The 23,243-nt window shown below is 39.4% G+C and overlaps 1 protein-coding gene across 4 annotated transcripts in view; it reads right to left on the bottom strand.

The window, feature by feature from the left end:
• Gpsm2 (G protein signaling modulator 2) overlaps nucleotides 1-23,243 on the bottom strand; it is a 38,685-nt gene that overhangs the window by 13,771 nt on the left and 1,671 nt on the right. For 2 of the 4 annotated variants that reach the window (XM_070006172.1, XM_070006174.1), the window contains exons 2-9: nucleotides 12,308-12,609; nucleotides 4,412-4,633; nucleotides 3,918-4,053; nucleotides 3,479-3,621; nucleotides 2,444-2,567; nucleotides 2,238-2,353; nucleotides 1,282-1,437; nucleotides 122-230 (exon numbers count right to left, since the gene is read on the bottom strand). In XM_070006172.1, the coding sequence (XP_069862273.1) occupies nucleotides 122-230; nucleotides 1,282-1,437; nucleotides 2,238-2,353; nucleotides 2,444-2,567; nucleotides 3,479-3,621; nucleotides 3,918-4,053; nucleotides 4,412-4,633; nucleotides 12,308-12,363 (1,062 nt within the window). In that variant the 5' untranslated portion in view covers nucleotides 12,364-12,609. The remainder of the gene's footprint in view (nucleotides 1-121; nucleotides 231-1,281; nucleotides 1,438-2,237; nucleotides 2,354-2,443; nucleotides 2,568-3,478; nucleotides 3,622-3,917; nucleotides 4,054-4,411; nucleotides 4,634-12,307; nucleotides 12,610-23,243) is intronic. The other 2 variants (XM_070006175.1, XM_070006176.1) reach the window with 1 other exon arrangement.

The following is a 23,243-nucleotide window of genomic DNA, read 5'->3' as shown; positions in this document are numbered from 1 at the left end:
ATATATAATCAAACTTACTATTCAGTTATATTGAACAATCTGGAGAAATTACAGTATTCCTCTCCCCTAGCCACTATGGTAAATTACAATAGCACAGATAGTGAAATTTTCTGTTTCTTACCTCTCTCGAAATTTCCAAGTGCTTTTCAGCAAAGTGCATCGCTTGGTCATGATTTCCTAGAGCTGTGTATGCATTTCCTAAGCTCCAACATGCTCTTCCTTCACCAATTCTAAAACATAGTTCAAAGCTAACATGCAGTTATCTGAAAAGAGGTCTGTGTGTAGCATAAAAACAATGTAGCAGTCATTAAATGTATAAACTATATTTTGGATTTATCTTTCAGATAAAGTGCTTATTACTAGTAGAAAGAGATATGAGAATACTAAATTCAGATCAAATGTATTCTTTTTAATATGCAACACATTATAAAAACAGTAAAATCTTAGGGATAGGTCTATTTCAACTACCACATTATCTTTCTCCTAGCAGCTTCATCAAGTAACCACTTGGTATGTGTTTAAACCCAGGGAAAGAATGCCACTACTTTGAGGAGGCGTACTTCATTCTGAACAAGTACAGACTAAAAAGTTCTTTCTAAAGACCTGAACAATTCTCTTGTTCTCTAAAGCAAAAGTCAGAGACCAAAGGCCAGCACGGATGTTGGGTTTTTTATATATAGAAAACCAAAATCAGAACTGATTTTGTTAACACTTCAAAATCAAATTTCATACCTAAGACTTCTAGCTTTTCTTTTTTCTTTTTTGGTCCGGTTGTGGGGCCTGAACTCTGGGCCTGAGCACTGTTCCTCAGCTCTTCAGCTCAAGGCTCGTGCCCTACCACTTGAGCCACAGCACCACTTCCGGCTTTTTTCTTTTTGCTTATGTGGTGCTGAGGAATCGAACCCAGGGCCTCAGGCATGCAAGGCAAGTGCTCTACCACTGAGCCAACTTCCCAGCCCCTTCTAGCTTTTCTTAAAGAAAATAAAACAAAAAGATCTGCATATAGCTGGTCACAATTAGCTGGAGCTAGGGAGCAGCCACCCTTGACGGGTATGGTCTAAAAGTCACAATTCCTACCCTGGACTAGGCAGGAGACCTTTGAGGAGGCAGCTGAGTTTGTGACCTAGTCACTGATCTTGGTTCAAACTCATCCTCTACCAATATGCAGACAATATTAGCAAAAAAGTCCTTAAAATGGAAGAAAAATAAAGGAAAAAATTTAGAGATTCACTACTGCATCTATATTTTACCTTTACTATATAGTAAAAATGTAGAACTTACCTATCTTTTAGCTCCTGAGCAATTGCTAAGTGCTTCAGATGATAATCAATGGCCTTCTCATAGTCCTGCAGTAAGGTATATGTGTTTCCAAGGCTGTAACAAGACTGTGCTTCCACAGCTCTGTCTTTAAGCTGTCGAGCCAATAATAGTGTCTTTCTAGAAAAAAAATTAATTCTCATATAGTGATCAGTTTTAGTTTTAGCTATAACTTATGAATGTCTTTGGATCCAATAACTTAACTGACCCTTTTCCATAATTTCTGCCAAACAATATAATTACTTCGTATTACTTATCACTGAGAAAAGTTGTTATGTTAATGTAATAGATCTTATCACACAAAACTACATATTTAATGATACCTTCAAAGCTATCACCTCTCTTATTCTAATGCTATTTGTCCTCACAAGCATTTCTGAGACCTCTGGAACTGCCTTTAAGATCCTGAGACACAATTCTTCCTGATACTCTGCTGCTCTGATTGTACAGTTGATTTATAAATGAAACAAAATTCAGTTACTAATGTAGGTTTGCTAAGCTGCTGCTCTGTATCCTGAAGAATACGGATCTATTATGTTAGTCATTAGTCATCTTGTGTGGGCCTAAAAATAATTACAAAGGTGAGTTCCAAATATTCCTAAAATTTTTAGAATATATGCAAATCTCAGTTCTAGCTGCCTTGTGGGAGGAAAAGCTTCATTACTTTGTACTCATGTTTCTTCAGTCAAATAGCTAGCATCCACTTAGTTCTTAACTCATTCTTTCATTTGATCACAATACATATCCGCAAATTAAGGTATTTAAATCTTCTGTTACAGATGATGAACTTCTTAGAAAATCAGGGTCCTGCCCAGACAACCAACTACACAAACTAACAAAACGTAAGTTTTAAACCCCAACCTGCAATAGGAGTGCATAGTTACTTATTTCACATTTATCTATAGACATAACGGACTAACTTGTAGTATTCAGAAGCAGTTTCAAATTCACCAAGAAATATATATGCATTTCCAAGGTTGCTGTATGCTCTTCTTTCAGCAGCCTTATCTCCAAATTCTTTTGCAATAAGCAGACGCTGAAACAGAAAATTTTTAGATACAGCAATCATACAAATAAAGGAAACTTTGAAGAAAAAAACTGTTCTGGCTCCACGGGCTCCGTGTACCTGCTCGTGAGCTATGACTGCGTCCCTGAAGTTGCCAAGGAGGTAATGTGTGTTGCCAAGATTTCCAAAGGCTCGCCCCTGCGCTGCTCGGTCACCCAAAGCTGTTACTAATGATAGGTTCTCCCTAAGTGGTAACAAAAAGCAGTAAATTAATGGAGATGTTTAGAAAGTGTTCTTATTTAGTTGAGATCTATTTCTTTTTTCCTTGCACTATGTATTAAACCCACATAGTACCTTGCTCATGCTAGGCAAGTATTCTACCACTGGGTCACATCTTTAGCCCTAATCTAATTCTCTTTTTTTTTTTTTTGGGGGGGGGGGTCCAGTCGTAGGGCCTGAACTCACTCTGGGCCTGGGCGCGGGTCCCTCAGCTCTTCAGCTCAAGGCTAGCGCTCTACCAGTTGAGCCACAGTGCCACTTCCGGCTTTTTTCTTTTTGCTTATGTGGTGCTGAGGAATGGAACTCAGGGCCTCAGGCTTGCAAGGCAAGCGCTCTACCACTGAGCCACCTTCCCAGCCCCTAGCCCTAATCTAATTCTTTTAATCAAAAAAATAAAGTTTATGGCCATAATGTGCAATGTTTTAAAGGTACATCACAGATGTACCTTTATAGAGATATTCATGTAGGTCTCTCTCAGAGTCAAAGACAGTTAATCCTGAACCCCCTGTGACTGAGCTTTATGAAACTCTATTAGCAAAAGACTAAATTTACGTGGAAGAAATTTGCCTATGCCCTGATATTCCTGTTTATGCCACTAAGGGGCAGTGGTCTGCAGCTTAAATGAAAGCCGCAGATTAACTATCAATACAACGCTGTAACATGTAAGCAACTGATTTGACTTTATTAGTCCATATAGAAACTCGGGGCCTTGTACTTGCAAGGCTAGTGCTCAACCACTTGAACCATACCCTTAAGTCCTTGTTAATTCGTCATTTTTTAAAACCTTTGCGAAACTTAAAAACTTAGTACTGGTAAAGAATACAGAATGCAGCCATGGTGTAGGTGGGCTGGCGGGGCTGCCTCAGCTCTACTCACTCATAAAAATCCACTGCTGCCTGAAGAGCATTTCTCACTTCTTCTGGAAATTCTCCTACATCTTGGGGACCAGGGTAGCCAAAACTTTTCCCTTTGGCATGATACACATTTCCAAGATTGTAAAGTGCTCTTGCTTCTCCTACCTAGATAAAAATCACAAGTTTACATTTTGAAATCAGAAAAGCCAAGTATTTATACTGCTTTGCATGTGTATTTATAATATTCTTCACATTATCAGGAAGAAATTTCGTCAGTGGCCATACAGAACCGAACAAATGATTACTGATGAAAGAAGGTCTTTGATTTTTCTCTATCTTAACTAAATTTTTTCTTTTTATTTTCTATTAGTCTATGAACATATTCTTCTTTAAACTAAAGAATATACAGTATTAAAAGGCAACGGCAACAAAATCATTTGGCACTGAGCCTTCTTTATTACCTTGTCATTAAGCCCTCTGGAAATATCTAGATGTCGCTGACAGCAAACTATAGCTTCATCAAAATTCCCAAGAACTTTTAAGGTGTTTCCCAGATTCCCACTAGCTTTGGCTTCCCCCAACTGGTCTCCAATAGTCCTGGGGTGGGGGTGGGAGAGAAGCAAATGACGTTAACACTATAAATGGCATTAAAATATAAAGCAGCCAGAATATGGTTAGAGGACATACTTAAAATACAAAGACTCATCTGCCTTCAAACTTTAAATAAAACTTTGAAACTTAATATTCTGTCGTTAAATTAATGTTCATGCATTTAATTAAACTCTAGGGCATTTCACTACTTTTCAATTAAACTCTGTGTTTAGCAGAAAGATTAGTTTTTCAAAGCAGTACTAAATTAGAACTCATTAAGTGTATTGGGTTATTTTTTATATAATTAAATGGATTTAAGTAACAGTTAGTTTAGGGAAAAAGAATATTAAAAAGCTTCAATTACCTTGCAAGGGTTAAATCATGGTGGTGGTATTCTAATGCTTTGGCATAATCATGCAAATAGAAATAAGCATTGCCTAGCTGGCTGTAAATAGCGCTAAGTGTTTTTAGGTCTTCAGTTCCAACTTGAACTGCAGCTTCAAAAAAGGACACACCGGCACGGCAGTCTCCTGATTTACACAGACGCTCCCCTTCCAAGGCCAGCTCTAGGCAAGAAGCTTCCATTCTACAAAATTATATAGGACACACATTTACAATATTATAACTACAGTGCATCAGTGTCTGATATTTAATTTAAACGTGGACTTTGTGGCTACTGTGTTCAGACCAATGCCTCTCTAATAGAAGGCTATAAACATTATTGAAGGCTGTATACATTATTGATAAAGAAGTTATTTGTAGTTAAAAGCTAATGTGCATCTTAAAATCTCTGACAGTGTCTGAAATCTGTTTTCTAGAAGAGCTACACGTGGACCTCATTTTCTTGGGTCCATGTAGAGCAACTCAGTTTAGACTAGGGAGAGAACCTGAAGCAATGTTTCCTAAACTACCGAGTTATGGCAGACCTAAGGGCTTCCGAGAGTGCCTGAGAAGCCAGGTCCTGTGGTTAATACAATCTCTACATAGGTAACCTATTAAATTCTCCATCCCCGCCCCACTATCCAAACATCCACCTCTCACTTCTCTCTCGTTTTTTAAAATTTTTTTTGGAGGGGGAGTCATTCTTGGGGCTTGAACTCTGGGCCTGGACACTGTCGCTCAGTTTTCAGCTCAAGGCTAGTGCTCTACTCACTTGAGCCACAGTGCTACTTCCGGTTTTCTGGTGGTTAACTGGAGGTGACTTTCCTGCCCAGGCTGGCTTTGAACTGCGATCAGATCTCAGCCTCCTTAGTGGCTTACAGGCATGAGCCACCAGCGCCCAGCTACCTCTCTTTGTCTCTCACACACTATACACATTCTCTCCCCTTCCTTTTCTAATCACACAGAATAATGTATAGACTAATAAACATCTTGATTCAGAAAGCACACTTTACAGAAAACTACTGCCAAGAAACTTTGTTAGAATGCAGCAACCTAAAGATTCTGGGAAGCCAGTATTTGGTGGCTCACGCCTGTAATCCTAGCTACTCAGGAGGCTGAGATCTGAGGATCACAGTTTGAAGCCAGACTGAACAGAAAAGTCTGTGAGACTTTTATCTCCAAATACCAGACAGAAAAAGCCAGAAGTAGCTCTGTGGCTCAAGTGGTAGAGTGCTAGTCTTGAGCAAAAGAAGCTCGGGACAGTGCCCAGGCTGAGTACAAGCCCCAGGATTGGGGGGAAAAAAAGATTCTGGAAATTCTAATTCTCAAAATCTATCTTGAATTGAAAAAAAAAAAAAAAGTCAATGTAAAACCACTGAACTGATACTTCAATTCTAATCCTAAACTTTAAAAGGTGCCTTTCACCAAGGCACTGTGTGTTTCTTCAGTCTCTGCACAGCTCTACCATGTCTATGTACTACCTATTTGCTTAATTTTTGTTTGTGTGTGACGGACCTGGACTTGAACGCAGGGCCTGGGTGCTGTCTCTGAGCTTTTTTTGCTCAAGGATAACTCTCTACCACTTGAGTCACAGCTCTACTTCTGGCTTTTTGGGTGGTTAATTGGAGATAAGCGTCTCACAGACTTTCCTGCTTGGTGAGTAGATTACAAGTGTGAGCCACTGGTGCCTGGCTTGCTTAATGTTTTTTTGCTTGTTATTTGCCAGTCCTGGGAGCTGAACTCTGAGCTTCTTCTGTTTAAGACTGGCGCTCTAACACTTGAGCCACAGCATCACTTCTGGCTTTATCTGAGTGGGTTATTGGAGATAAAAGTCTCATAGACATTCCTGCCTGGGCTGGCTCTGAACTGCGAGGTTCAGATCTGAGTAGCTTGAGAAGAGGCGTGAGCCACTGACACTTGGCTTAGTGTATTTTTATGATTTGGCTAATCTTTAAATTGGCATGCCATCTTTTGTTTTCTGTTTTTGTTTTTGCGACAGTAACTGGGGCTTTAACTCAGGGCCCCAACCTCTCATTCAGTTTTTTCACCCACTGCTGGTGCTCTACCAGTTGAGCCACACCTTTAGTCCAGCACTTTACTAGTTAATTGGAGTTAAGTCTTGCAGGCCTTTCTGCCGGGGCTGGCTTTGAACTGCATACTTCCAGGTCTTAGCCTCCTGAGTAGCTAGGATCACAGATATCAGCTACCCAGTGGCATACTACACTGTCTTTAACCATTTATAAAACTACCTTCATCCCAATCAGTATTCAAGTACTGTCAAGTTTATGTGCCATAATAAAAATATACAATATTTTCTAATTAAATATGTAACTATTAAAGTTTAACAGCAAAAACTACTTGTGCACCACCAGTAGCATACATATCAACCTTTAAAAACTGATTAAACTGAGCAAGCTTTTTTCTTTTTTTGGGGGGGGGGAGGGGTCCGGTCTTGGGCTTGAACTCTGAGCCTGGGCGCTGTCCCTTAGCTCTTCAGCTCAAGGCTAGCGCTCTACCACTTGAGCCACAGCACCACTTCCAGCTTTTTTCTTTTTGCTTATGTAGTGCTAAGGAATCGAACCCAGGGCCTCAGGCATGCAAGGCAAGCGCTCTACCACTGAGCCACCTTCCTAACCCCTGAGCAAGCTTTTTTCTTATTTGCCAGTCCTGGGCCTTGAACTCAGGGTGCTAGCCCTGGGCTTTTTTTTGTTCTACCACTTGAGCCACAGTGCCACATCCAACTTTTTCTGAGTGGTTTATTGAAGATAAGAGTCTCATCGGCTTTCCTGCCTCGGGTGGCTTCAAACCACAATCCTCAGATCTCAGCCTCCTGAGAAGCTAGTAGATTATAGACAGGCATGAGCCAACCAGCGCCCAGCTTATGAGCAAACTTTAATTTCTGGACTAGCACTCAATTACTCTTACATTCTAGAATCAGCTTTGGACCTCTGTAATGGAGCAGTGGTTCTTAATCCTGGCTGCACAAGAGCAGAATGTCTAGGGAACACTTTTTAACACTCTCACTGTTCAGCCCCATGCCCGCACGGCAGTTTGGCCAGCTATAGTTTTTTTTTTTTTTTTTTTTGGGTCCGGTCGTGGGGCCTGAACTCTGGGCCTGGGCGCTGTCCCTCAGCTCTTCAGCTCAAGGCTAGTGCTCTACCAGTTGAGCCACAGTGCCACTTCCGGCTTTTTTTCTTTTTGCTTATGTGGTACTGAGGAAGCGAACCCAGGGCCTCAGGCATGCAAGGCAAGCGCTCTACCACTGAGCCACCTTCCCAGCCCCAACAGGTGCAGTTTTTGTTGTTTAGAACAGATACAGAGTGGTTCATACCTGTAATCCTGGCTACTCAGGAGGCTGAGATCTGAGAATCATGATTTGAAGCCAGCAGAGGCAAAAAACAAAACAAAACTGTAAGTCTCTTTAATCAGCAAAAAGCCAGAAAGGGAGCTGTGACTCAAGTGGTAGAATGCCAACTTTGAGGAAAAAAAAAGCTAAAGCAAAAGGAGGGTGCCCAGACCCTGAGGTCAAGCACCTATACTGGCACAAAAATAAATAGATGGATAAACAAATAAATAAAAATTGCACCCTGGGAGCATGAGAGTAGTAGAGTGCCTGATTAAATATAGAGTAATGCCAAGCTTAATTGCTAGCACCACCAAAACCAAGCCAAACTAATCCAACAACAGAAACAAAACCCCAACAATTACATGCCACCAGACATGGCACTGGGGGAAAAGATTTATACGGGCTCAGCCAATAGCACCAAAACTTGAGGATGCCTGGTTACTGGCAGGGAGTGAGGAATAAAGCAGACCTGGCTATTTATATAAAAGACATTTATAAATTAGAAATTTATAACATCTACTTGTTTGAAGAAAGCCATTCAAATATCAGCACAAATATTTGACCTTCCAGGATTAAACTTTTTTATGTAATGTTACACTGAAATTTTATATCTAACAAAATTTAGGCAATGGCTGAAGGCTGTGATAAGAGGTGTTTCTGTTTGTTTGGTTTTGGTAGTGCTGGAGTTTGAATGCAGGGCCCCTTGCTTCCCAGGCAGGTGGTCTACTGCTGAGCCACACCTCCAAGCCCTTTCTTGCATGGCTTAGAGACAGGGTCTCATTTTTAGGACAGGCCCACACTGGAATCACAATCTACTCACTACCTTATGCTTCCTAACAGTTTATACAGACTTGTGCCATTACACCTGGATTCTTCCATTGAGATTTGTTTTTGACTGGGCTGTCTGGGAACTGGAATCCTCCTGATCTCAGCCTCCCATACAGGTGGGATGAAGAAGGGCATGTGCACCACTCTACCCAGCACTTGGCTGAGGAGGGATTTCATAATGGATGTCTGGACTGGCCTTAAACTGTGATCCTCTTGATCTCAGCCTCCTGAGTAACTAGGATTATAGGCATAAAACACTGGCACCCTTATGCAAAAAGACATTTTATATAATTGTCACTAGAATCTGATAGCAAACCAAGAATCCTGCTGGCTAAACATGGCCCTCCATGACCATGAAAGAAAAACTACTATACAAAAATTGTTTCTAAGACAAACTACTATAGAAAAATTCTTATGGTAACTGATTGCAATAAAGCCCAAAAGTCTTTAGGTTACTGTTAATTCTGAGCTATCTTATGGTTTTTATTAGAAAAAAAGTCAAAACTCTGGCAAAATTCCCAGCATCTCAGTCAAATACATGTACTTGCAAAATAGGGCAGGTTCGTTTACTATTTAGAAGATCATTAAATAGTAACAGAGAAAGCAATTTCATATCTTTTCTGATGCTATGAGAGAATAAAATTACTTCATTTGTTTATGAGTAGGGATAAAAACAAAGAACATACCCAGATGTAGAAAACACCCTCAAAGTTTCTTCTATCTTTCCTAGTGGCTTACCTAGTTGTATAACCAAGTAAATTGTATTTTTAATAATGATAAACATTACTATCCTTGACTAAAATATTTTTGTTTGTTTGAGGTGGGTCCTGAGGCTTGAACTCAGGGCCTAGGCACTATCCCTTAGCTTTTTTGCTCAAGGCTAGCACTATACTTTTTGAATGGTTAACTGGAGGTAAGAGTCTCATAGACTTTTATTCCATGGCTAGTTTTGAACTACAACCCTTAGATATCAGTCTTCTTAGTAGCTATGATTACATACAGGCAAGAGTCATCAATGCCCAGCAAAATGTTTTCATGTTTTGCTCTTAACAGATCAAACATTTTAGGTATAATTTCTCTTTCTCTGCATTAATCCATTATTTTAGCTTCTCAAAAACATTCTTTTCACTATTTTTCCCACTAGATTTTAACCTTAGTGGTTTTGTTTTTTTTTTTTGTCGGTTGTGGGGCGTGAACTCTGGTCATGGGTGCTGTCCCTCAGCTCTTCAGCTCAAGGCTAACACTCTACCACTTGAGCCAAGTGCCACTTCTGGCCTTTTCTGCTTATGTGGTGCTGAGGAATCAAACCCAGGGCCTCATGAGTGCAAGTCAAGCATCTACCACTGAGCCACCTTCACATCACAGCCCCTTAGTGTTTTCTTTAGCTCTTTAACTTTAGTTCCTTGTGTTCACAGTGCATCAGTGAAAACAGGTAAAACCTTAGTGACTATCTATCTATCTATCTATCTATCTATCTATCTATCTATCTATCTATCTATCTATCTATCTATCTTTGCCAAGCCTTGGGCTTGAACTTAGGGTCTGGGTACAGTCCCTGAACTTCTTTTTGCTCAAGGCTAGCACTCTACTACGTGAGCCACAGTGCCATTTCTGGCTTTTTCTGTTTATGTGGTACTGAGGAATAGACCCCAGGACTTTGTACATGGTAGGCAAGCACATTCCAAGCCTGGGATAAATATTTTTAAGGATCTAGTAATACGGGAAAACTGGGAAGTTTGCTCAGTGGTAGAGTGCTTGCCTTGCATGCATGAGGCCCTGGGTTCGATTCACATAAGCAGAAAAAAGCCAGAAGTGGCACTGTGGCTCAAGTGGTAGGGTACTAGCCTTGAGCTAAGAGCTGAGGGATAGTGCCCAGGCCCAGAGTTCAGCCCCATGACTGACAAAATAATAAATAAAAATCTAATAATACTAATTGTGTCCAAATCTGCCTTCTCAAAAGGTTTACTCACTGTTTCAAAGTAAGTGATAGCTTCACCCCATCTTCCCTCTCCATTGTGGAAGCTTCTTTCATAATAAACCCTAGCTCCACCTTCTGCAGTGTGTAAAGAACTTCTATCACTAGGCCTACCTCCAATCAACTCTCATCCAATCCAACTTACTAAATGATGTGTTTTAGTTTATTTTGTAAAAGGAAAAGTAGCACAAAGATGATCTAGATTTAAATTTTATATAGTAACTTAGTTTCAAAAGTGATTTTAACATGCACTGAATTTAATTCTCAAAATAACTCATTTGAGACAAGTATTACAGAAGGGGAAATCAATGCTCAGAATAGGGGATTCTAAAGGAAAGGAATTAATTATCTCTAAATCCAGTACTCTACCACTCCATTATTACTGGAACTATTCTTCAAGAAAGAATATTAACAGTGACAATCTAGCAAAACTAAAGGACTCAACACTAGAATTTTATCTCTGTTCAACTGAACTGAAAGTCTCATTTTTATATTAGAATACTGAAATTCTAGTAATCATAGTAACAAGAATGAGCAAGGACAGATCCCAGAGAAATAAAAACCAGAGAAATTAGTATAAAGATCACAATGTATCCATCTTTCAGCCCCAGCAACCAGCAATACATATGATCCTATATGTATGTTTTATCTTTCCTTTAAGCACAGATCATTTGAAGTGCATTCCAGGAAGATTTCCTTTATAAAACACCAAGTATAGATCTCTAGAAGGTGTCTTTTATAAAAAAGAAAAACAAAAAGCACTTAGAAGGCAGAGGTAGTAGGATCATTTGAGTTCAAGAGTTGAGAAGAGCCTTGCAATATTATAACACTGTTTCTAAAAATTATATATTTACATACACACATATAAATACAGTGTGTGTGTGTGTATAAAATCAAGATGGAATTATCATACTAAAATGAGTAATTCCTTACATTAAGACATCAAAGATTTGGTAGTGAACACCTGTAAAGATTTCTTAATTCAATTTTTTTGTCGTTCGTGGGGCTTGAACTCTGGGCCTGGGCGCTGTCCCTCAGCTCTTCAGCTCAAGGCGAGCACTCTACCACTTGAGCCACAGCGCCATTTCCATCTTAATTCAATTTATTGCTCTAAATTCTGATGTTTTATTAATTTATAATAGCCTTGATAAAGAGGCCATTATTATTTAATTATCTTTCTACACAGCTTTTATTTTATGGTTTAGTTTAATGACCAGAATGTCCAGAATAAATGTTAAATAATGACAATGCAGATATACTTGCTTTGTTCCTATTACATACAATGTCATTAACATTTTATTACTAAAAATGGTTATCAATTTGTCATTTTTAGAAAGTACCTATCCATTCAATTCTGATTTTATTTAATACCATCTATTCAAAAAGCATTTTTATAAAATATTAACATTTAAAACTATAACATAGCAATCAGATCTTTCAACAACAAAAATCCATCTTTTACTCTCAAGGATCTGAAATATATTTCATTTTATACTTTCATTGTATAAAAAGCTACCAAATATATAAAGTAACTATTCAATAACTTTCAGAAAACATTAATAAACCATAGTACATAGTTGTTCTCTATTGCTTTCCTACAAAAACAACTACTACAGAAAGAAATATTGGCTTACAGAAGGTACTAACTGTACCTGGAATATTTTGAACATTGTTCAAATTCACGTATAAATGAAGATTGAAAGTCATCACTAGGAAAGCAATAGTCTTACCTGTAACGAACATGAAAAGAATGGTCTTCCCTCATGCTTATCAAATTTTCCTCCATGGAGTCATATTATAAGGTGAGTAAAATATTAATTTTATTTTGGGTCACTCCAGTTCTTTACAATGCAGAATTGTTTGCAGAACACTGTCCGGTTAGTATATTAATGAGGTGGTGTTAATACATCCTAAGCTCCTGCTTCTTCTTTATTAATAATGAAAGGAGGTCAATGTCAGACAGCTTAAAGGTTCAAAATGTGTCCCAAATCCTTGCATCTCTGGCCCTTTCAGCAGCACTTCAGCAACATTTCTGCAAAAGGAATACAAGATGCTTTGCTTCAAGTCCTCTTTTTCAAGAATAACCTAAAGTAACCCTGAGCTGTACATAATCACACAGCTAACTCCACAGATTGCTGGCAGGTCAGTTGCTGCAGAAAACAGCAGAGGGCTTAACTGTCATGGTGCGGATTCCAAATGAGGACATGACTTCAAGAGACTGGCTAGAGAACTGTACTTTCATTTTTAAAACTGATGTAAAAAAAGCACAATAATCTTATGTAATATATTCTATTATAAGCAACCATAGTAGAAAAATATGCATCATATTACACTTTAAAACAAAATTATGAGCCAGGTACTGGTGGCTCACGCCTGTAATCCTAGCTACTCAGGAGGCTGAGATCTGAAGCCATTCAGGGCAGAAAAGTCCATGATATTATCTCCAATAAACTACTCAGAAAAAGCTGGAAGTGGAGCTGTGGCTCAAGTGGTAGAGTGCTATTCCTGGGAACAAAGAGGCTCAGGGACAGCACCCAGGACCTGAGTTCAAGCCCCAGGAGAGACAAATCAATAAAATTATATAGAGACATGAAATTTAAAAAGTAATATAGATAGGGTACATTTAATTCAAAGTACATTATATGTATGTATCAAAATGAAATCTTTTTGCATAATTAATCTACACTAATAATTTAAAACCATGACATTCTGAGCTCTTTAAAAACTACTATTAACAGAGCTGAGAAGTGTGTCTCAGGGGTTAGAGTGCCAGCTAAAGTGAATTAGTTGATTAAGCGCAAGGCCCTGAGTTCAAGCCCCAGTACCACCAGAAAAAAAGGTGCTCTTAACAACTCACATGAAAATCCAGTAATCATACTGTATTTACCTGTGAAAAGAATGACACAAGGACTACTTATTTAGCACTACCCTGTGTAAGACCAAGTGCTATTACCACTGCATCTCAATGCTGCTGGGGACCTCAACTTAACCATCATCTTCCTTGACTCTGATACATGCTGCTCAGCACTTCCTGCCTTGTCTTTGTAACTTTACCAAAGTGTGTACACAGCCCTAGATAACATATTACTAACCTTTAGATGGGTTTGCTTCACATCATGTTTTTGAGATTAAGTAGTTAGAGAGGTTAATAAGAAACAGAGCAGTAAGATGAGGAAGGGAGGAGAAAAGCCCAGTCTTGAGAACACTGATAAAGCTTCCTAGAGGAAATGAAGTTTTCCTATTAGCTACTAGTTGGCATGTAAGAAACACAAATATAATTTGTGCTATTTCCTCTCCTGTCCAACAAAGGAAGCAATAACTTAAAGGATGAAAAGACAGGTCATAGCTATTAATCCAACAAACCTCTTTTTCTTTTGTTCAGAACGTACCTCCCTTCCCCTTAATAAAAAACATTACTAAAGAGAACTAGTGTAGATATTCAGAACAAGAGTTCCAAAATGCATGTAGACAGTCAATAAACTGGTAACTAATGCATCTATGATCCACTATGAGGCTTAGCATGTTATTTGTGAAAAGGGCACAAAGAAAGGCATTAGGATCAATTTAAAATTAAACTGTAACTATTTCCTTATCTATATAATGAAGTTCCAATTTTTATTAATAATTTTAAAATGTCAATTTATACTTATTAAAATATAAACATTTTAAATATTTACATGTATTCATTTACATGTTTAACAAATTAGTGAATGTAGATGAATGAAAGTCACAAAATACCTTACTTGATGAAAACTACATAGAGGACAACTTTTAAAATAAGGAAGGAAGGAGGGAGAATACTGTTTGTTGTTTATTAAAGACAATTAATATGGTTTTATTCTCCAAAATATCCAAGAGTCTCTCTTTAATTATAACCCCTGTAATAATTAAGGAGGATTTTACACACACACACACACACACACACACACACACACACACACACACACACACTCAGAGCCTCACACATGCTAAACAAGTATTCTGCTACTGAGCTATACTCTTAGCCCAGCAACATTTTGTATCTTAAATTATTCATGGAACACGCAAGCAATTCTTGACTCATGATTCATGTAGCAATTCATGTTGCAACACTTATGTTCTATATTACATAGTTAACAATACTGTATATCTATTATATTTATACTATATATTCAATACTATATGTGTATATGCATAAGTACATATATTTCAGTGTTTATATTTAATAATAAACATTAGTAAATTATATATACAGATATCCAGTTTATAAGTAGTACATATACAAATATCTAGTTTATAAATAATACAGTATAAGTGCATCTCTATATATCTACACTTAAATATGCAAAAAATTAAATTATAAATTTATTCATTAGGTAAAAAAAAAATTAATGACAGGACCAGGAATTGGAACTGGAGATTTTTTTTCTTTTTCTTTTTCTTTTTTTTCTTTGCCAGTCCTGGGACTTGAACTCAGGGCCTAGTCACTGTCCCTGAGCTTTTTTTGCTCAAAGTTAGCACTCTACCACTTGAGCTACAGCCCCACTTCTGGCTTTTTCTGTCTATTTGGTAATGAGGAATCGAACCTAGTGCTTCATGCATGCTAGGCAAGCATTCTACCACTAAGCTACATTCCCAGCCACTGGAACTGGAAATTTTATGTTTAAAGAATATTGAGGTTGGGGCTGGGAAGGTGGCTCAGTGGTAGAGCACTTGCCTTGCATGCTTGAGGCCCTGGGTCCGATTCCTCAGCACCACATAAGCAAAAAGAAAAAAGCCGGAAGTGGCGCTGTGGCTCAAGTGGTAGAGCGCTAGCCTTGAGCTGAAGAGCTGAGGGACAGTGCTCAGGCCCCCCCCCCAAAAAAAAGAATATTGAGGTGGACACAGGCATATATGCTTGTCATCTGACTACATGTGACTACATGACAGGCTGAGATTGGGAAGATCACAGTTTCAGCCTGAGCAGAAAATGTCTGCAAGATAACAGCAGAAGCTGGCGTGCAGTGCACACACTTGTTATTCTAGCTATGGGGAAAGTGGAAAAGGATGATGCTCCAGGTATGTGCCTGGACAGGCAAGAAGACCCTGTCTCAAAATAACCACTGCAGAAGAGGGCTGCAGGTATGGCTCAGCAGAAGAGCACCTGCCTAGCAAGTTCCAAGATTTAAATTCAAACCTCACTGAAAAAATAAAAGTTAAGATACGACTGGGGATTCTGACTGGAAATATGCTTTCGGTTTTACTTGGAATCTATCATCTTTTTTGTAATTGTCCTTTTAGCATCCAATTTATCTAGCTGGTTGATAGTCACAAGCAATTTAAAATTTTTATTTACTGTTTTGTGCTAAAGATTCAATCTGAAGCCGAGCGACAGTGGCTAACACCTGTAATCTAGCTACTGAGGAGGCTGAGATTTGAGGATCACAGTTCAAAGCCAGCCTGCGCAGGAAAGTCCAAGAGACTTTTATCTCCAATTAACCACCAGAAAACTGGAAGTGGTGCTGTGGCTCAATGGTAGAACGCTTGCCTTGAGCTGAAGAGCTGAGGGATAGCGCTCAGGCTCAGAGTTCAAGCCCTATGACCAACAATAACAAAAAGGATAAAATCTGAAGCCTTGTATATGCTAGGCAAGCTCTTTTTGCCACTGTGTCCCCACAGCCATAAAGTTTTTATCTGAGAGAATTTATTTTGTTAATTACATTTATTTTCTAAACTAATTTGATATAAAGTCTCACAAACACTAATGGTTTATAAGCTTAGAGTACACGATCACACTTTAACCTTAAACCTCTGTTAAGACTTACAACTAAAAAGAAACATATTCACCCCCTAATAGCATCTTCCAAAACAATGTTCCACAAACTTCACAAATAACAAAAACTGTTAGTAACATAATTTGTCCAACTAGAAAGAAATAAAGATAAAGCAATAATTTTGATCACATTCAAGAAATTAACAAACATATAGAAAGATCAACTTTTATTGCTTCACATGTAATTACATGATGAGAAAGTCAAAAGAAGACTCTTTATACAGCTAAGTGGACTTCTAGGAAGTGTCCAAGACAGGCAGAATAGGCTGAGCCATACCTCCAGCCCTTTTCTGCATGGTTATTTTGAGACAGGGTCTTCTTGCCTGTCCAGGTACATACCTGGAGCATCATCCTTTTCCACTTTCCCCATAGCTAGAATAACAAGTATATGCACCGCACACCAGCTTCTGCTATTATCTTGCAGACATTTTCTGCTCAGGCTGAAACTGTGATCTTCCCAATCTCAGCGTCTCAGATAGTCATATGTAGTCAGATGACAAGCACATATGCCTGTGTCCAGCTATTGGTTGAGAAGGCACAATTAAGTTCAAACTTTGATTTTTGTTCTTGAATATCTGGGAGGAAAATGTCATAGAACCAAAAGCCCTTGAAGATCAAGGAATGATTTAACTTCCTTTCTTATTGAGAAATGTCTGTCTATCTATCTACACACACACACACACACACACACACACACAATAAGCTGGGTCCTGATGGCTCACACTTGTAATCCTAGCTAGGAGGCTGAGATCTGAGGATCACTGTTCAAAGCCAGCCCGGGCAGAAAAGTCCGTGAGAGTCTTCTTACCTCCAATAAACCACTCAGAAAACTGGAAGTGGTGCTGTGGCTCAAGTGGTAGAGCCTTAAGCTGAAGAGCGCTGGGATAGCGCCCAAGCCCCCATGACCGACAAAAAAAAAAAAAAAATTCCATTATGTAAAGTTCAAAGGTACTCTGCTCCCTGGATAGTCTAAACACTAATAAAACCTACACTGAAATTTCAAAGTATATAAATACTGAAATATAGTCTATAAAAAGGGGACTTGGATATTTCAATACTTCATTTAGCATTGTTATTAACCATGAGAAAAGGCCAAGTATGGATGTATGAGTCTATTTCCATAGGAAATGTGGAATGCTTGTAATCAATGTTGTTCCCAGCAATCTCAATATAAAGCACTGGGGATATGATTACTGCACAAATAGTTATTAGTATCTTAGGGTTTAGCAGCCCATGACAAATCAGAAAGAAGCTGAATATGAAAGGGTTGTTGGGGGTGGATAAAACAGGAAGGGACACTAAACTGCTGTCTTTGCTGGATGCTGATGGACCGTATCTGTAATCCTAACTACTCAGGAGGCAGAGATCTGAGGGGTGAGGTTCAAAGCCAGCCCAGGCTTTAAGAAAGCCCATGAGACTCAGATCTCCAATTAACCACCAAAAAAAGCTAGAAGTGGAGCTGTGGTTCAGGTGGAGCTGTGGCTCAAGTGGTAGAGAACTAGCCTTGAATGAAAAAGCTCCCCAGAACTGGCATAAACAAACAAAAAAAAGAAAACCCTGCTACCTTCTGACTATACTCCTTAGTGATAATAATTTAATAGAGGATAAAATGGCTGCTTTAAAATTTCAAAGTGGTTAAATTTCTACACTGTCAAAGTAATTGCTGAATTAAATATCAGATTATGGATACGCTTACCGGAGGAACACAAAGGCATAATGCCTCTGCGCCTCTGACCAATGAAATAGCATTTATCAAAATGAACTCGGGGGATGAGGGATCAGATTATTTACCTTTGTGAGTATAAATATGTAGCTGCTGGAGGATGTAACTCAAGGAGAGAGCATTTGCCTAGCATGCATGAGACCCTGGGTTTGACATTCACTATGGAGATGAAAAATAATAGTATAAATATGTTCAATTAAAGAAAAGTCTTATCTTAGCTATGTACATTAGACTAGCAGAGGCAAGGTTCAGCAGTAGAGTTCCTGCTCTGCAAGCTGGAAGCCTTGATTCAAACCCCAGTACCAGCTGGGTGCCAATGGCTGATGCATGTAATCCTAGCTACTTAGGAGGCTGAGATCTGAGGATCATGGTTCAAAGCCAGCCCAGGCAGGAAAGTCTGTGAAACTCTTATCTCCAATAAATCACTAGAAAACTGCAAGTGGTACTGTGGATGGTTAACAGAGTCTCATAGACTTTCCTGCTCTGGCTGGCTTCAGACTGTGATCCTTAGATCTTACCCTTCTGAGTAGCTAAGATGACAAGTGTGAGCTACCAACACCCAACTTTACTTTTTAATGAACTATAATTACATTTAGTACTTTCCAAATAATTATTCAGGTCACAAAGCACAAGAGAGAACAAGAAAATGTCTGTAATATGAAAATTATAATGGTTCAAACTAAGCTAAGTTTCTAAAAACAAAAAAATTCAGGGGCTGGGAAGGTGGCTCAGTGGTAGAGCACTTGCCTTGCATGCTTGAGGCCCTGGGTTTGATTCCTCAGCACCACATAAGAAAAAAGCCGGAAGTGGTGCTGTGGCTCAAGTGGTAGAGTGCTAGCCTTGAGCTGAAGAGCTGAGGGACAGCGCCCAGGTCCAGAGTTCAGGCCCCACGACCGGACCCCCCCAAAAAAAAAATTCATAAAACTGTGTCATTTTCTTTTCCTATCTTAATACTTTTTGTTTTTTTAAAAAAAGAGCCAGACTTGGAGCTGTGGCTAGGTAGAGTATTAGCCTTGAGCACAAAAGCTCAAGGACAGGGCTGGGAAGGTTGCTCAGTGGTAGAGCGTTTGCCCTGCATGCATGAGGCCCTGGGTTCAATTCCTCAGCACCACATAAGCAGAAAAAGCCTGAAGTGGCGCTGTGGCTCAAGTGGTAGACCGCTTGCCTTGAGCCGAAAAGCTGAGGGACGGCGCTGAGGCCCAGAGTTCAGGCCCTATGACTGGCAACAAAACAAAACAAAAACAAAAAGCTCAAGGACAGCACTCAGGCCCTGATTTTGAGCCCCAGGACTTGAACAAAAATAAATACATGATTTTTTAAAAAGTTGTATTTAAAATTTATCTTTTTAGAGTCTATTCAATTCCATTCTGAAAACTGATCATTAGGCAGGCCCTGGTGGCTAATGCCTGTAATCCTAGCTACTCAGGAGGCTAAGATCTGAGGATCACAGTTCAAAGACAGCCCAGGCAGGAAAGGCCATGAGACTCTTATCTCAAACAACCACCAGAAAACCAGAAGAAAAAAAAAGTGGTGCTGTGGCTCAGAAAAAAAAAGTGGTGCTGTGGCTCAAGTGTAAAGCGCTAACCTTGACCTGAAGAGCTGAGGGACAGCGCGCAGGCCCAGAGTTCAAGTCCCAAAACTGACCAAAAAAAAAAAAATTATCGTCAATTTGTGTGTTGTGGGGGAAGGGTGGGGGAGGGATACTGGGGTTTGAATTCAGGGCTTCTAACTTGCCATATAGGTTTGTTAATGAGCCATGCTCCTATCCCATCCCCTTTACTTTTGTTATTTTTTAGGTTGGGTTTCCCAATATCCAGGCCTGGCTTTAGACCTTAATCTTCCTACCTATGACCTCCTGTGTGGTTGGGATTTACAATAATGGATAATCATAGCTTGTTGAGTTGAGATAGGATCTTACTAATAACTGTCAGGCTATCCTCAAACTGTGATCCTCCCAATCTCTGCCTCTCTAGTAGTTGGGAGTGGCCCAGACACTGCAGGGCTTTAAACAGGCAAAATCATTTTCAAACACACAGACATAAATCCCAAATTTGAAAGATTATAAATGAAAAAATAAGTCTGTAGAGGTTTAGCTCAGAATTCTTCAGAGGAAAATAATTCAAACATGAGTCTACTCTGAAGTTAGCAATAACCCTTCTATGGGAAAGTAAATGTTTCTATGCAGTTTAATAATGTTATGAAGGGCTGGGAAGGTGGCTCAGTGGTAGAGTGCTTGCCTTGCATGCATGAGGCCCTGGGTTTGATTCCTTAATACCACATAAGCAGAAAAAGCCAGAAGTGGCACTGTGGCTCAAGTGGCAGAGTACTAGCCTTGAGTGGAATTGTTCAGGGCCAGAGCTCAGGCCCAGAGTTCAAGCCCCATGACTGCCAAAAAAAAAGAAAAAAAGAATGTTATGAGAACTGGGCAGTGCATGCCTGTAATCCTACCAACAAGCGGAAGCCAGCCTGGGCAGAAAAGTCTGTGAGACTATCTCCAATTAACTAGCAAGAAGCTGGAAGTAAAGGTTTCGTTCAAATCATAGAGCACCAGCCTTGAGTGGAAAGAGCTAAAGGGCAGCATCTATATGCTGAGTTCAAGCCCGAGTGCCAGCACAAAATAATAATAGAATGATGAGACAATAAGGATCTAAAAATGTCGGTATAATTTGTGGAGGGGAAGGGGAAAAACAAGTCGTTTAAATAAGTATACAGGTGGACCTGTTGCAACAATGAGAAGTACAAGTTGTCATGTGGAAAACGAACTTTACAACTTGGGGAGGGGGAGGATTGGGTGGGAGGGAAGGATTGGGTGGGAGGGGAGGGAGGATGGGAAGGGATGGGAAGGGTAAACAAAAGAGGAGGCCACAATGCTTGATAAGAAATGTACTCACTATCTTGCCCATGTCATTGTAACCCCTCTGTACAGTATTTTCACAATAAAAAACATTAAAATTAAAAAAGAATAAGGATCTAAAAAGACAGAAGCAAGGAAAGCTGTATCACATCTTGAAGGATGGCAGCTCTAATTAGGCAAATGCAAGAAAGGCATTCTGTTGAAAAGAACTGTCTCAAGCTGCGGGTCCCAGGAAAAGCACCCAGTTAGGAGGAGTGAAAATGATGTATGAGAAGGCAGAACAGTACCAAAGTACTTGCAGTCGTTGAAGCACATACAGTATTTGACACTGCATTAATACAATAATGAACCTTGGGGATTTTTTCAACAAAGAAATAGCAAAGTTGGCCGGGTGACGGCATCTCACACCTGTAATCCTAGCTACTCAGGAGGCTGAGATCTGAGGATCGCGGTTCAAAGCCAGCCCAGGAAGGAAAGTCTGTGAAACTCTTATCGCTAATGAACCACCAGAAAACTGGAAGTGGCGCTGTAGCTCAAGTGGTAGAGCACTAGCCTTGAGCTGAAGAGCTGAGGGACAGCATTCAGACCCAGAGTTCAAGACTCATGACCGACCAAAAAAAAAAAAAAAAAAAAAAAAAGAAATAGCAAAGTTGTATGTATGCCCGGAAGATAAACTGGTAGCATCATATAGGGCAGAAAGAAGAGACGAGAAAGATATTAGAAAACAACTATTGAACAAGAAGCCTTTTCTTAACACAGAATATCAAATACATAATAGATGTCAACAAAGGAGGGAGTAAAAACCCCTCGATAGGAAATGTACTCATTCATTACCTTACTCATGTAACTGTAACCCCTCTGTACAATATCTTTGCAATAAAAATATATATTTAAAAATAGATGTCAAACAAACATCTTTGATTTCTTGCCTGGGAAGAAAACAGGAACTATGTATGAAGCAGAAAAGCATTCTGTAATACTGGGTTAAGAGAGTAGGTTAATGGTATGGAATGGCACTTGCCTGGCCTGGGCAAGATCCTGTGTTGATCAAGGGGATTCTATACTAATGAGGAAACCTGACTTCAGCGTATTTCTTTCTCCATGGTAAATGGAGCACATCATAATTATGCAAGAAACTCAGAAAAGTTTTACTCTTAAATGTTTTTAGAAAGATGATTAAAAGGATACTGAAAATATGTGACTCAGATGGCAGTGACGGCTAGAGGGCAGTTTCAGAAGCATGGAAATATTCCCTCAACAAGACAGCATCTACAAGCATCTTAAAGTAGAATAATGCCCTACAAATGTGATGCAGAGACAAGTGGGGCTTTAAATAGACAAAACAGAAGTGATCAGCATGTGCTCTGGGGTCAGACCATGGTTTGAATCCCAACAGTATGACTTACTAGTAACATAATCTTTGCTAAAATCTCAGAGTTGATGTGGGCAGAATGACAGTTACCTGTGTTGTCATAAACAGATATAATTTAAGCACCTACCTCAGTGTTTGGCTTAACAAAATGGTCAATAATTAAGAATGATGTGAATAGTTGCTATTTTATAAGTTGTTGTTATAAAGTCGAATGCCTATTCAAGTTTTCAATTTTTTAGGATTCCAAAGGACTACGACATTTTATTTTCTTAAGTAAATCTTAGAACTATTTTATGCTTAAGAAAAGGCCATTTTAGCTGGGTGCCTGAGGATCATGCCTTTAACCCTAGCTACTTAGGAGGCTGAGCTCTGAGGAGTGTGGTCTGAGGCTAGCCAGGGCAGACAAATCCAAGAGATTCCTAACTCCAATTAACTATAGCAAAAAGCCAGAAGCTCAAGTGATAGAGCACAAGCCTTAAGCAAAAAAAAAAAAAAAAACAAAAACCAGTGAGAATAGGAGATCCTAAGCCCAAGGTCTGGCTCGGCCCTCCCTGGCCCCCGCCCCCCCAAAGAAAAGAAAAAGCCATTTGTGTCCCATGCCTGCCTGCAACCTCAGCTACTCCTGCAGGAGATTAGGACAGAAGGACTGCAAGTTCAGATCCACCCCGGGACACTCAGCAAGACATTGTCTTAAAAAGAGATGAGGATGGAGCTAAGCAGTAAAGCTTTTTTCCTACCTCTTGTGCATGGCCTTGGGTTCAATCCCCAGTATTGGGAGAGAGAGAGAGAGAAAAAAAAAGCCAACAACGTTTAAAACTACTGAATGTTATTATTGTTATACTTAGCCTAGGACCAAGTCTCGGGTTTATACTAAAATACACGTGTAGTGCCGCACGTCTGACTCAATAAAGGAAGAAAATACAACT

Source organism: Dipodomys merriami, unplaced genomic scaffold, assembly GCF_024711535.1.
Source record: "Dipodomys merriami isolate MVZ:Mamm:240054 unplaced genomic scaffold, mDipMer1.0.p SCAF_7, whole genome shotgun sequence".
NCBI classification, from domain to species: domain Eukaryota; kingdom Metazoa; phylum Chordata; class Mammalia; order Rodentia; family Heteromyidae; genus Dipodomys; species Dipodomys merriami.
Note: the sequence above shows the minus strand (reverse complement) of the source record. Positions and strands in the feature narration are given on the sequence as shown.